At 37.0% G+C, this 14,955-nt stretch overlaps 2 protein-coding genes and 1 pseudogene across 2 annotated transcripts; 1 reads left to right on the top strand and 2 right to left on the bottom strand.

The window, feature by feature from the left end:
* Window positions 1-178: 178 nt before the first annotated feature.
* LOC114720312 (shaggy-related protein kinase zeta-like) lies at window positions 179-5,064 on the bottom strand (annotated as a pseudogene).
* Window positions 5,065-8,490: 3,426 nt separating this feature from the next.
* On the bottom strand, window positions 8,491-11,755 carry LOC114720275 (probable serine/threonine-protein kinase PBL7). Its single transcript, XM_028905919.1, has 8 exons — window positions 11,602-11,755; window positions 11,511-11,519; window positions 11,077-11,315; window positions 10,690-10,825; window positions 10,253-10,511; window positions 9,982-10,114; window positions 9,551-9,827; window positions 8,491-8,609 (listed from the first exon to the last, which is right to left on the bottom strand). The coding sequence occupies exons 1-8, from the start codon at window positions 11,753-11,755 to the stop codon at window positions 8,491-8,493; spliced, it is 1,326 nt and encodes a 441-aa protein (XP_028761752.1).
* A 1,410-nt stretch (window positions 11,756-13,165) lies between these two features.
* Window positions 13,166-14,742, top strand: LOC114720306 (phospholipase A1-IIdelta-like). Its single transcript, XM_028905945.1, has one exon. It carries the CDS (start codon window positions 13,364-13,366, stop codon window positions 14,603-14,605), a length of 1,242 nt encoding a protein of 413 aa, XP_028761778.1. The 5' UTR covers window positions 13,166-13,363; the 3' UTR covers window positions 14,606-14,742.
* Window positions 14,743-14,955: the final 213 nt, after the last annotated feature.

Raw genomic sequence — 14,955 nt, 5'->3', positions numbered from 1 at the left:
TGATCAAAAACAATGTACAGATGCAGTAAATAAGTATGCCTTTTAACTAAAATGACATATTAGACAATCACCAATTTCCAGGCTATGCCACGGAGCCACTACATGTATACATCCTCACATGGGGACAAAACTGCAAATAGCGCCAGAACCCCCCACTTATGACCCAAGATAGGCCCTCCTTTGTTCTTGTTTCTTGTTGATCACTAGATTGGTTTACTCCATTTTCTCTTCTCTTTACATCTATGTACCAGGTGGAATCTGGAAGCCCAGAATGCTCTGCCGCCTGACATGCTCTGGGATGAGCTTGCTGATCAGTTCAGGTGATGCTCCGGACAGCTGCAGTCAAAGCGTTTCGTTACAGTCAAGGCTGCTACTGTTTCAGCGATAAGAGACATTTCATACGTCAACAGAAAAGTTATATCTACTACCATGATTAACCGCACGAGTCGAGAGCAATTTATAAGCTCCACTCAGGTGTGATTGGCATGGATATTATTGCATTTAGCATAAGTTTAGGTATGGAACATTGTTATTGAATTCCCTTGTGATATATATATATATATATATATATATATATATAGTACACATAGAAGAAATGGCACTCATGAAGATGCATTTTGTATATAATAATATGCAATCGAAGAACTCAATCTGATACATACTTCCTGTTTAAAGTTGAAAAGCGGGGGCAGCGGGCGGGCCATTAGGCAGTCTGGCATTAGGTTCACGAAGCTCATCAAAGAAAGGATGTGCACATGCTTGCAGCTAAAATAATTAAGAACCACGAGTGAGAATTACGCCAGTTATAGTGAATCAATATACACCATGGAATCTCAATGAGGGGAAATCCACAGCAGAGAAGTTAACTGAAATATTGAAGGAATAAACCACGTTGATCTAATCCCATAGAAGCATAATGGAAAAAGAAAAGATAAAATAATTTTAAATGGGCCCTCAAATCAACATGGATGTGATATGCTCCCACTTGAATGTACAATGATATCTGTTTTTCATGTTAGGGGGATGAGTGGAGAAAGGCCATAGGGGTTGTCTTACCGCAGTACATCGAAAACTAGGTGAATATTGGAGAAGCCTTGAAGTAAGGTCAATCGCTTCAGGTGGCATTCGCTTATGAAAAACCTGAATCATGGATCAAATTGAATCATTGCACATGGCTACATCAAGCAGAGTAAAGGACCCAAAAGAAAGAGTTCGATGATTCTAAAGCTGCCTGATTTATTATGAAAATTCATTATTTTATTATTGACAATCTGTATCACCTTGTAACATCTATTTCATGAATTCATTTCACATTTAGTTTGATGATGTTTATTATCTACTGATTCACTATTTATATGCCATTAGCCAGCATAGCAAATCAAGCTGATAATGTACGGGGGAATATTCTCCTTTACCTTGTGCCAAGGGTGAGCTTTAATTTGTGGAAATCTAAAATCTGTATAATTTGGGTTCATGCAACGAATTTCTTCTCGAGTTGGGCTACCAAGAACCTACAAAACAACAAAATAAGTACCTCTCTGCTCTCTATTCACTAAACTAACCCTCATTAACACCAACTAGACAAGTGTCAGGCACCTTGATGATTTCCACAAGTTGGTCCACCTGATTGTCTCCTGGAAACAATGGCTGAAGAAACATTCGAAACCATAAGCAACTACAAATGACTAACTGAAAAGGGATTAGGAGGGGCGCTTCTTCAGCATGAGTAATGATACGAACCTGGCCTAGAGAAGTTCGGCAAGGACGCAACCAGCTGACCAGATATCAATTGAAGTTGTGTATTCTGTCGCACCAAAATTAGTTCCGGAGCTCGATAGTAACGTGAACATATGTAGGAAATGTTTGATTCACCCTTTACCTGATATAAATAGCAACGTATATTGACAGGTTTCATGATAGTGCAACAAAAATTCATCAGCCAAAGCTTATTTTTTGTTCTCATACTTCCACGTTATCATGGTGTACATATGACTACTATACCCCCTTTCAGAAAACATTTTAAGAGCATTTGTAATTTCATCTTGGCCAATCATTAGAACATTATTGATGTTGATTCAAGAGAATTCGCAAACCCCTTTAAGAAAACAATACCCCTTATCATGGTGTATAATCTTGGTTCAATCAACACCACGGTGACATATGGAGATGAATAAAGAAGTTCATATAAATCAGTTAAGCGTTCAAGTCCAACATACCAAAACTTTAGCACTCCCAAAATCACAAAGCTTCACTTGGTGTGTGAGAGGATCAACCTGCAAAGAAGCATATACCATGAATTAAGGAAAATAATTACAACTCATACCCCAAAAAAAAAAAAAAAGCAAAAGAAAAACTTACCAAAAGATTTTGAGGCTTCACATCTCTATGGCAAACTCCCGGTACAGTATGGATATATGCCAGTCCCCTAAAGATCTGAGAACCATGGATATATAAGCTTTGGAGAGAAGAAATAATAAACAGCAAGATAGCCAGCTGAACAATTAAAGAAAAGAGTTCATACTTGGTATGTGTAAAGTTTCACATAGATGAGGGGCATCCTCTGGTTCATACTACTATAGTGTTTTAGAACTCGATACATTGTCTCAGGTACATATTCCATAACCAAGTTCAGAAAAAGTTCGTCTCTGCTAGTTGTAGAGAAGAAACAGTGCTTAAGAGAAATCACATTTGGATGATCCATCAATCGCATTAACTGCAGTTCACGATTCTTGTACCGCCTGTCCTGCAAGACCTTCTTTATAGCCACTGATTCCCCAGTCTCCAAGCACTTTGCCTGTATTTTAGGATAAATGGTGCTTATATGATAAACCCAAGCATAAATGCGATGGCAAGGAAAATATGCTTCCCCAGAGTGGATTTGCTCATACCTGGAAAACAATTCCAAATGATCCGGTTCCAACAATTCGTTCTGCCATGTAACTGATGGTCTGCAAGCGGAATCAAGAAAGGCATCTCAACTCAGTTATGTAACTGATGCAAGACTTAAGAGGAAGAACAACAACAATAATATCATCAAATTTGAGTAATCAAAAGGTGAATTAGTAATTATTGCAGCACAATCACCATTTAACAGACCTACAGCTTTCAGAACCCAAAATGCTATTAATATTTTGAATGATCTGGAGAAAAAATGACATTTATAGGTGACAAACTCTGTAATATTTGTACTAAGGACATTAAATATTAAGGGCAGTCCGCTAAGTTAAGATCACCAACCCCAATGAGTAGTTTTATTTTATCACAATGTAAAACAAGGACCATCACGCATCTAGATTTTCATATGAACATCTCAAGATCTATTTTACAATAAAAATAAAAAGAGAGAACGAAGAGGGTTATAGAACATCCAACCTGTTTAGGTTCCCCATTTTTGCCTCCAATGGTGGTGGATATTATGTGGCCAGTGACTGCATCATTCCCCTCAACAACAGTAGCTGACATTTCCTGCAATTTACAGTAAGAAATAGCTATTGATGTATCAAAGAAAACCTCCTAATAAAAACTGAATAGTCGTCCGACACTCTACTTGATAAAATATCAAATATTACATGTTTAAGTTATCTAGTCATCAAATTTTCACATACTCTTGGTTAACTATTTTGTTTGAACACATCAACTTAATATGACAGGTTGACAACATATATTCTACTGATTATGTGTCTTATGTTAGGAACATGTCCTACATTACACCAGTGGCTGCAGATTACATGTCCTACATTCAACGTAGCAAAGTCATTAATAGACACTCATGTACACAGACAAATTAGCTGTTAAAGTTTGGAATCATGATGCAATCACGAGAAGCAGCAATGCAATTTAGATTTGGAAAAATAAAATTGATCAAATAAATTTGATATAGCTACAAGAGGTGGAAGGTTTTATATGAATTTAGACACTAATCAGAAGGCCAATTTGAAGAAGGTACAAACAGCGAAGAACTCACTAGCTCCATACAGGGATTATGTTCAGTGAGGTGACCTCAGTTCCCAGGAACGCATCACATGCCTAACGAAAGCTTTAATGTCAATTCAGAGACCCTAGAGAGAAAACCTAAGGACATTGCTCCCAGAAGCAAACTAAAACGGTTCTAAGAAAATTACGCTAGAACATGAAAATATGGAAAATCAGCCAGAAACTTCAACAGAGAGAGAAGAGCAGAAAAAGCACAAGATCGAAAGATTTTACTAGGAAAACAAAAGATCTAGCTAAAAATATACCACGAAACAGACCAAACAGAACGAACTCAAACAGAGTCTGCATTGACAAAAAGTTTTACAATGGAAAAGGCATAAATTAATTGAAAACTGACTAAAAATGATCTGGAAAAAAATAAACAATCCACACAGGCAGTTAGAACTTTTCTGAAAGAGAAATTGGCGATTGCAAACTCAGGTATATGGCTCCCTGAGGCTGGGCTAACCACCGGCTCAGCTCAGTATGGTCTAAATTATAATTACGAAGTCAGATCCTCTCTACCTCTCTTGTTAAATAAAATAGAGCATAAACATATACACTGGACTCCACATTTCCACTTTTTTTTTTATTCCCTTCTTTTCCGCCCACTTCATATTTTAAGATTAAGATCATCACAAGAAATGCTAACCAAAATGTCAATATGATTAAGATCATCACAAGAAATGCTAACCAAAACGTCTCTTCTTACAATTCATCAAGCAGAACTATAATCATCTTTTCAAGATAACCATACAATCACTACGATCGGGGACCTCGCCCCCGGCCCCGGCCTGAAGACGAGCACAAAATCATGAAAAATGGTAGATCGGTCAAATTCCGTTCATACCAAAGCTTGTTAGCGGGATCAAGCCGATCCAAGGACCAACAACCACCGAGGCACAGTAAGGCACAAAAACAAGGAAGCCAACGGTGTGTCCGTACAATGAGAGACTATTTGGGCGTAGGTACCTTATCGGTCTCCATATCGGAGCCACGGCGAGCAGCCACCTTCAGTGGTTCATTTCCAGCTTGTGCCTGCGGTGGTGGTTGTGGAATTGTCGCTAGCGGTGGTTGATGGTGGTGCGGCCCAAGGGGATGGAGGCAATGTCAGTCACACAAACTCCCCTCTCCCTCTCCCTCTCCCTCTCCCCCTCTAGTGTCTCCCTCTCTCCTCTTCGCGTCTCTCTCTTGCTGAGTCTATTTTCTCTCTCTCTGAGTCTTCCTCGAGCGAAGAGTGTTGGGGCCAGTCTTTAGAATTAGATCGAGGGGATAGAAGGAAAGCACAATCACGGGAACTTTAGGAGAGTGAAAACACGTCGCAATCTAAACCGTCCAGTGGTCACTTTTATATGTACCGATGGCATTGATTAGTGAGTGATTCGGTGTGGTTAAGTACAGGGTAAGATATTCCGTAACCCTGCATGGAAAATCTAGAGAGAGACGAGGATCACATGAAAACCCCAGTGAAACATACAAATACGTAGATACATCCCTGACATTCACTTAAAACTTCTAAGCAAAGTTCTTGAAGTGTTTATTATTGGCTCTATTTTATATTATTAAATCATTAAACTTTTTGTTCATTATCCTGATCCAAAAAGTGTTTATTATATATTTAGGATGATAATGAATATATAAGAATTCTATTCTTAAGTTTAAAGCACATACTTAAATTAAAAGAACACAGTCAAAACTCAAAATTGTTTTAACATTTAAAAAAAAAAAGTGTTGCTCATATCATCATATAAAAATGAAAATGAAAGTAAGTCTTCGGCGTAACTGTGATTTGTGAATAATCGGGGCTTTGATTAATTTAAGTTTGACCACACAATAAACTAATTAAAATATCTCGATTTAAAAGGAAGGTAATAATTTATTCAAACCTGCTTGAATAAAAATAACTACCTGAGCCGAGCAACAAATGAAATGGTCGTCTACTTTTGTGCTTTTGTTTGATTATTATATAATTTATTTCATAATATTCAATCATCAACTTGTTTTTATTAATGTATGCAATCATCTATCAACATCAATAAATTAATATCTTGATTCAATTCATGACTAATAAACAAAAACTCACATAAATTTCTGAACAACACAAGGATCGTTGCTGTCTAATGTTAATATAAATTTTATAGCATGTTACATATCTATAAATTATGAAGAATATGATTTACCATTTAAGCGTATGAAAACAAAAAAAAAACACGTTTATTATTTTTAACCAAAGAACTAAACAAGTGATGCTAAAACAGGATCTTTCGATTCGTTCATTTCCTAGTCCTAAGGCATACCCGATTACGGCAAGGCCTAGCGAGGTCTCTGGGATTTCCGTGCACGTGAGAGGACCGTCAGGTCACGTGCGCCGTCGTAAAAAATGGGATCTAAATACGGTGGCTGCCGCAGTAGCAATATTAAAACTGAGCGGAAATTAAAGAAGATCTCAAAGTACGTGTATGTGTATTTTTCTAGTAAAATGTAATTTGATGAAGAAAGGGACACAAGGTAGAAAGTCACAGAAGACATGAACCACAATTTGTTGTTACGATTAATTTAGAGGGCAAATATATATATGAAGACATGTAGAAAGATGGAAATACAGGCGAGGGCCCGCAATAAGAAGAGAAGAGGGTGACATGATGAGTGAAGAAGAGAAAGGTGAAAGCCGAAAGTGGGGAACATGGTTTGAAAACGAGAGCCTGCTGAAGAAAAATGTAAGGAAAAGAACAAACATCTAAGTTAGCTACTTGTCCTGGAAGTGACTAGAGAAGTTGGAATCTCATTCTCATAATATCTCCATTCAATGCATTCTCCACACCATATCACACCAAAAATCGCTCTCACACATATTTAACAATAACCTATATAAGTATCTACATCTTTTTCTTTCCTTTCCCCTTCAATATATTCATTACCTCACGACTGATATATTATATAGTCGGATTTGAATTATAAATTAGTTTTATATAAGAAATATATCTTTTTACATCAATCATCTCCGAGACAGACCTCTCTGTTTGAAGCTAGCGTGCTTTCACTGCAGTGTACGTAAGAACTGGATGAGTCTTGTAAAGTGCCTTAATTAGGAAGACTTCACCTGAGTACAGGAAGTGAGCATATGTTTGATTGTACAATAGAAAAAGAGCACAGGATTTATTTTTTGGTAATATTTACTATATATTTAGTATCATTATTTTTATAAAGATATATTTGTTATCATTACGTGTGTTTTCAAATTTTATGTTTAATTCTCATGAAAGAAATAAACATTTTTTTTATCTAGTTATTTTTTATTTGATTTTTTTATACCTTTCTATCTGATAATTTTTCGCGTTAAACTAAAACAACAAAAAGGGGTAGTAAGAAAACATTATTATCTCTGACTCTGATTTTTAAAATGAAAATCTAAGAAGAGGAGATGATTGCTGTCACTTTACACGTCAAGATCCTTCATATAATATATCTATATCTACACACACAGATATATATATATATAGAGAGAGAGAGAGAGTAAAGCGCTGTTAATCATAACCACGGCCCTTTTTAAGAGAACCCAAGGGAAGATCAATTTGACCAGTTTTCAGTTTTTAAAAGTTTAAAAGAAGGAAGAATATGTGGCCTCTGGATCCAACTAATTGGGTTAGTGATCAAGTTCATCTTAGTCTCAACAGCTGGTTTACTTCACTTTTTGACATCATTAATCTGTGGTTGATGGAAATGAAGTCATATCTATTAGCCGATTCTGATGGGCAGATAAAAGCACCAAGTACCCTTTTTTTCTTTATTACACCTGGCACGCTATGTTACCCACTAAGTTGAATTATAAATAAAATAAATAGATGGATTCAGCATCAACGAATTAATTGAATTTTAATACCTTTTTAATTCTAAATATATCTTACTTTTCAGTTCTTAATATAGAACCTAATTATTAGATTAATTTTGGTTTTAAATATAAGACTTATTTATCATATTTATCAATTTTTTTTAAATTATCCCTATGAATCTCCCTCCATCATAATCAAGTAAAAAAGAAATAGAAGATATTAAAAAAGATTATTATAGTGTTTTAAGAAAAACATGTCATATTTCTTATAATTAACTAATTTACCTAACTTTTTTAATTTAATCAAATCAGTTAAATAGATTTTAATTTTAAAGAGTGGAGGAGTGTAATGGGAGTAGCATATAATTACACCTATAATCCTTGAGGCATTGTAATATCTCGTACATTCAACCTGATTTTACTTCTCAGTCGGCCGCAATTTATAAATGCCAAGTGGTTCGGTGAACCATCACAGTTCATATTGTAGGGCAACGAACTAATTATCATGGAAGGGTTCTTTACCACTGGACTCCACTTTTTAATTCCATCTTTTATTCTCGTACGTCAAAGATGCATTAATGTTTTTGGTAAAATGTAATCATATATTTCAAGCCTTCCAAAAAAAAAAAACCCATGTACAGTAAAACGTTAGATTGACTAAAACGCAACAAAGAGTCACCTTCTAGGAACTAAGGAAGGATTCCTTTGAAGCATTCATCACCCTCAAACCTTAAAGACATGGACGTTGAGCAGGTCTTTTCAGAACAAATCAAAATATACCGATCTAGTCCCTTCATCAATTTGAAGTCTTCAATCACAAAAAAAAAAAAAAAGATTAACTTAGCTTCATTATCTATGAACCTTTACTTTAGATTTCATTCAAAGCGTTATATAGGGCTCGTTTGGCATCACGTTTGGGCTTCCAAACGTGGCCAAACGAGCTTCTCCACTGAGCTTCTCCACATGGGTTTGTTTGGATCCACGTCTACACAATTTGACTTCTTAAACTCTGATGGACTTCTGGCAAAAGCTCAATGCAAGGGCTTTTTTCTGGAGCACAATAGCGTTGAAGAAAAAAACGGTTACATATTTATTACCAACCTTAAATTTTATTACCAACCTGCTGCATGTTTATTTTCTCTCAGCTCAATATTAAAGAGAGTTCGGCTTTACACAACACATACAACACACGATCTGAAGCCTCGCTCACGACTGCAAGTCCGTGTTGCTTTTTAGTTATTTGATGTATGGCATCTAATTAATTATTTGATGTATCGTGTGTAAAAATACTATGTTTGTATGATTTCTAATTTATATATTTGTCCATTACATATATTTAATTAAGTATTTTATTATTTTTCAATTTCTTTCTAATATAACTTAAATTTTTTTTAAATTATTTAATTTTTAATACTTCATTTAAAATGGTCACATATATATATAATTTCTTTCTAATAATAAATTAAATTTCTTTATTTTTAATAATTTTTTCTTCCTTAATTCTTAAAAAATAGTCAAATTAATATGAATATATATTATTTAATAAAATTCATGTCCTTTTAAGTCATTTTACATGCAAACTTACTTTTACTTTTATCATCCAAACAAGTTTTAACCTCTCAAACTGACTTTTTTGAAAACCCAATCCAAACATAAATCACATCACCCTATCTGACTTTTACTCAATCTGACTTCTGCAAAAGTCAGATTGAAAAAAAAGTTACTTCTTCATCGCTAATCCAAACACACCCATAGTTGCTTTGACTGAATCCTGAGGTGGGGATAACTCATGGACATGGAAACTTGGGTAGTTACCAAGCTTTGAGGTTGTCTCCCCCCGGGCCTTCACCAATGGAGCCAATGACTGCACAACGTCTGCCATTAGAGGCCTATAATCTACCTCGGGTTGCACACACAGTGCAGCAATGGCGGTTACCTGGATAACTTCCTTCATTGAGTACTGACCTTCCAGTGTGGGATCCACAATCTTTGTAACATTTCTTCTATCATTCAATAGGGGCATGGCCTAAAATGCAACGAGTGAAGGAAATTTTGTGACTTTTGAGTAAACGCTATCAGCAATAATGCCAAGTGTTACAGCTTAATAGTTATAGAACTTTTACTCAGTACTTTTGACGATCAAGAAACTTCACAGATGTAAAGAAAACTATCAAACTCACCCAAGAAACAAGAACACCTTCCCCCGAAGGTCTCTCCATATCAACCGGTACTCGACCGGTTAACAGCTCGAGAAGTACAACTCCAAAACTGTATACGTCTGATTTGATTGTTAAGTGTCCAGTTAATGCATATCTGCATAGGGATGAATTCAGTTTTTCTTGTCATGATTGCTTTCAATACTTGAATAATACATCTAATATGATTGAGTTCAAGATAAACTAACAATATAAGCAGAAATTCTACGTGGGAAAGTTGAACTATGGTACATACTCAGGGGCAACATATCCGTGTGTGCCCAAAACTCGAGTGGAAACATGTCCGCCAGCTTTATCGGATCCAATCTTGGCCAACCCAAAGTCAGAAACCTTTGAATTGAATTGTTTGTCTAAGAGGATGTTACTGCTCTTAAAATCTCTGTGGATAACTGGGGGACTCACATGTTCATGTAGATATTCCAAACCCTTAGCAGCCTCCAGCGCTATTCTTAACCGGGTGTTCCAGTCCAATTTCATGGGTGTGACGTAAGAATCTACAAGGTGGATGAAAAGTAAATCTCAACAAAAATCCAAGTTCAAACTCAAATTCGATACAGAAAATAAAAAGGAAAAGGTAAAGCAAAAACAGAACAACCTCAAACATTTCTTCCTGCATCGACATTTCACATATCTTTCATACATTGGGATTATTTTCAATGAATGACCACTTACTTTTGACTGGATAAAGATGATCTTGCAGGCTCCCATTTGCCACGAACTCATAAACCAGCAATTTATGATTTCTATCAGAGCAATACCCAAGCAGTTTCACCAAATATGGACAGCGCAGCCGACCAAGCAATTCCACCTACAACGAGGTATAGCCAACCAATTCTTAGTACACTTTGCTAATATAGGCCATTGATCCGATGAAATTCATGGCAAGACCATTTACTATAATCAAAATCCAAAATTTTCATTGTTCTGATTTCTTTTGGAGGTCAATTTTATTGTTTTAGTGACATGTAAAATGGATTAACTACATATGAAACAACAATGCATCCATTTTCCCCCAGTCCATGAAAAAGTTAACAGGTCTAAAACTAAGAAGGATCAAACCTCTATTTTAAATTCTTCTTCTCCTTGCTTTCGTTCCTCATCCATGAATTTAATTGCGACATTCCTGCCATTGTTGAGCACTCCCCGGTAGACAAGTCCGAATGTGCCGCGGCCAATTACATTTGATTTGCTAAAACCTTTGGTTGCAGAATGCAACTGTTTGCAAGTGAACACTTGAAGCCCATTATCAGCAACAACTTGCAGATTTGCAAGGTCACTTTTCAGATTATGACCGGCATCTAATATATAAAAGCAAGCATAATATGTCGGTAACTGAAAAAAAAAGGTATTATGTCTATTTGATATTAAGGAAATACAGGGCAAGAGGAAAAAGTGGAACTTGGCACTTTTAGTTACATAGCTCCTAATTCCTACATACATACATATATATATAGAGTCCTTCATTCCTTTTTGAGAAAGGGGAGAGCTTAAACCTTCAATATCTGTTTTCTGAATTTTTCTTGGCCATCAAGGAGACTCAATAACAAAGAAAGAATATAATTGGTAAATTCAAGTGTAGCTCACATGATTGGTTCTCGTGGCGCTTGGAAGCCTTGCTCCTTCTGTAGCAATAGTAAATGAGGGCAACTAGCAATGCGAGCAAAGCCAGAGAAGTAAGCACTGTGATGGCTATTAGTGCAATCCGCGCCTTCCTTCTATACCCATACTGCGTCTCCATTTGTCAAGTTTCAACAGGAAAATATTAGAAGGAACGGTGAAAAAGTGAGAAACTATAGCCAAAGCCCAAGATGATTAAACAACGTGAATGTGAAAGTGAAGAAGCTACAAAGAATGGGAGAAGACAGTGCAGCACAATTTGCTCTAACATTAACTGTGTTTCTTCCACTAGTTCATTGAATTTCTGTTAAACCATTTACAGAATTCAACAAACTGAAATAGTTAAGCATGTAGGCTTAGTGTAGAACAAGATTGAAACAGGAAACACGTTTAGAATTTCTACAAACAACAGACTCGACCCAGATAAAAAAGAGGAAACAGGGGCCGGCACTCTAAAAAATAATAAAATTTTGAAATCTGTCTTCGTAGACTTGTTCACAACTTCAAGTGGCATCGTCTTTGGGTTTTTTTCTTTCTTTTGGTAACATTTAAAGCCGTGAAAAATGAATAATGTAATTGGAGTGTTAAGCTGAGAAGGAGTAGACCAAGTTGGACGAGGTCTTACAGGCGGCAATGACAGCAAAACAAGAAGGCGCATCTCGTTGCAATCGGCAAAACTATTCTTATGTTTGTCCATTTATTGCCGCACGCCGGTTGATCGTCAAACCGTTTCATGTAGTACACATTGTGTTGATGCGCGCAAATGCTGAAATGGGGAAAAAAAAAATTTTAAAATCTTATATAAATGTTAGTCACTTCTGTCATAAACATAAAACCCAGTTAACTAATTCATGATTATTAAGATGATTAATTAAATTGGTTAGTTGTTGTTATTATATCAAAAATATGTCACTTCTCTTACAATAATCTCTTCTGCTGAGAGACTGAAAAAAACGAGGGAAACCGTGAAATGTTAAATAAGAGGGAATTGAGTTGCTTAGACTAAAATACAAATCATGATTTAGATTTTATATTTAAGACTAAGTAAAATGACAAGGGTGGTGGGGTCTTTCACAAGCATTAGATTCAAATTTCATTACTGATATTTGGCACATTTCTTCAAGTGACATGCTGCTTTGCTAAGTTTTTTTTTTTTTTTCAATGAATAAGTCAATGATAACTTGGCCAAAATAAAATTGTGTATTCACGAAAACAAAAAAAGAAAAATTCGTGGATAATTCGCCTCTCCCAGAAATATGGACACAGTGCATATTTGAGGTTGAGAACTTTTGGTATTCAATCGTCACAAAATATGCATATAAGAAGATATTTTATGTACTGCTCTGGGAAGATATTCGACGTCGTCTCTCTCAATAGAGCTGAACTCTCTATACCACTTGTTATCAAAACCTTATCGTCTATGCTCTCGTGATTTTTGAACTTTTGCCTACTTTTATGCCCCACGTTTAAAATTCCATTCATCAACCATGTCCTTTTCTTCGATCAATCACAATTCACGCCATTGATGGCATAATCTTGGCCTCTTCTTCATCATCCTCCATTATTACTCATCTTCATATCACTGGTGGTGGCTCATCCTCCTCCATATCCACCATTCTCTCTCTTCTGAATCCTCAACAGATCCACCACTCAACAACAGAATCCACATTCTACATTGCTTTCTCTTCGTTCTCTCTCACAGCGCATCAGAATACTCACTGCCATTATCATGGCCGCGTCTCAGACCAGACCCACATGGTCCGAACTCATAGGAAGCAAAAATTGGGAAGGCCTTCTCGACCCCCTCGACCTCGACCTTCGAAAACTCATCCTTCTCTCCGGCGACTTCATACAAGCTACCTACGATGCCTTCAACAACGACCAAAACTCCAAGTACTGTGGTTCAAGCCGCTACGGGAAGTCATCTTTCTTCCAAAAGGTCATGCTCGAGAACGCCTCCGATTACAAGGTCGTCTTTTTTCTCTACGGCACCGCACGTGTCAGCGTCCCTGAAGCCTTTATCCTTCACTCCCTCTCACGTGAGTCTTGGGACCGCGAGTCCAACTGGATCGGCTACATCGCCGTCACCTCCGACGAGGTCAGCACAGCCTCGGGCCGCCGTGAAATCCACCTCGTGTGGCGGGGGACCACGAGGAATTATGAGTGGATCAATGTGTTCGGTGCTGCCCCTGTATCAGCAAAAGTTCTGTTAAGCGCAGAGACATTAAAGGACATCAGTAGCAGCAGTGATGGTGATGATGAAGATGAGAATGAAGGAATGCCGAAAGTGATGAGTGGCTGGCTTACAATTTACACATCGGACAACCCAAAATCTCCATTTACTAAAACAAGCGCTAGAACCCAAGTTTTAAAGAAGGTGAATGAATTGCTCAAGCTTTACAAAGACGAAAACCCAAGCGTGATTATATCAGGACATAGTCTTGGGGCAAGCTTATCGATTTTGAGTGCTTTTGATTTAGTGGAAAACGGAGTCAAAGACGTTCCGGTGACAGCAATAGTATTCGGATCTCCTCAAGTTGGGAACAAAGCATTCGATGAGAGGTTGAAGAAGATGACTAATTTAAAGGTTCTACACACAAGGAACGTGATTGACTTAATAACACTTTATCCAGGCGGGTTATTGGGGTACGTAGACACATCAGGAACAGAGTTGAAGATCGATACAAGAAAGTCGCCGAGTTTGAAGGACTCGAAGAATCCAGGTGACTGGCATAACTTGCAGGCGATGTTGCATGTGGTGGCGGGGTGGAACGGAGCAGGAGGAGAGTTTGAGATGAAGGTGAAGAGAAGCGTGGCTTTAGTGAACAAGTCATGTGAGTTTCTGAAAGACGAATATATGGTGCCAGGGTCATGGTGGGTGGAGAAGAACAAAAGTATGGTGCGTAGGGAAGATGGAGAGTGGGTTTTGGCTTCACCAGATGAGGAGGACATGCCTGTACCTGAAAATTGAATGAACAGACTGGCTGTAGAGTTGTAGTTGTAGGGTCTGCCTAGTTCTATTTGCTGTTATATCATGGACTGTCTTTTGATTGCCAGGTGTGTTTTTGTCTTTTTGACCTTTTGTTGTGACATTTATCCTTTCGCGTGATATTATTATAAATGGGCAAATGAACAGCGACGGTGCAAAATTTAGATCTACATTATTTATATTTTTCTAGGTTTATTTGGCATATTTTGTTTAAATCTGATATAGATAATGTAAATTAAATAAGTATATATTTCCTCCCAACTTTGGAACAGTGGAGGGGTTCATGTTCATATATTGGGAGTTAATTATTAATTGCCACGTATAGGAACTAG

This window comes from Neltuma alba, unplaced genomic scaffold (assembly GCF_004799145.2).
Source record: "Neltuma alba isolate B1F8T4 unplaced genomic scaffold, ASM479914v2 tig00011972_pilon, whole genome shotgun sequence".
NCBI classification, from domain to species: Eukaryota; Viridiplantae; Streptophyta; class Magnoliopsida; order Fabales; family Fabaceae; genus Neltuma; species Neltuma alba.
This window is presented reverse-complemented; position numbering and strand designations above follow the sequence as displayed.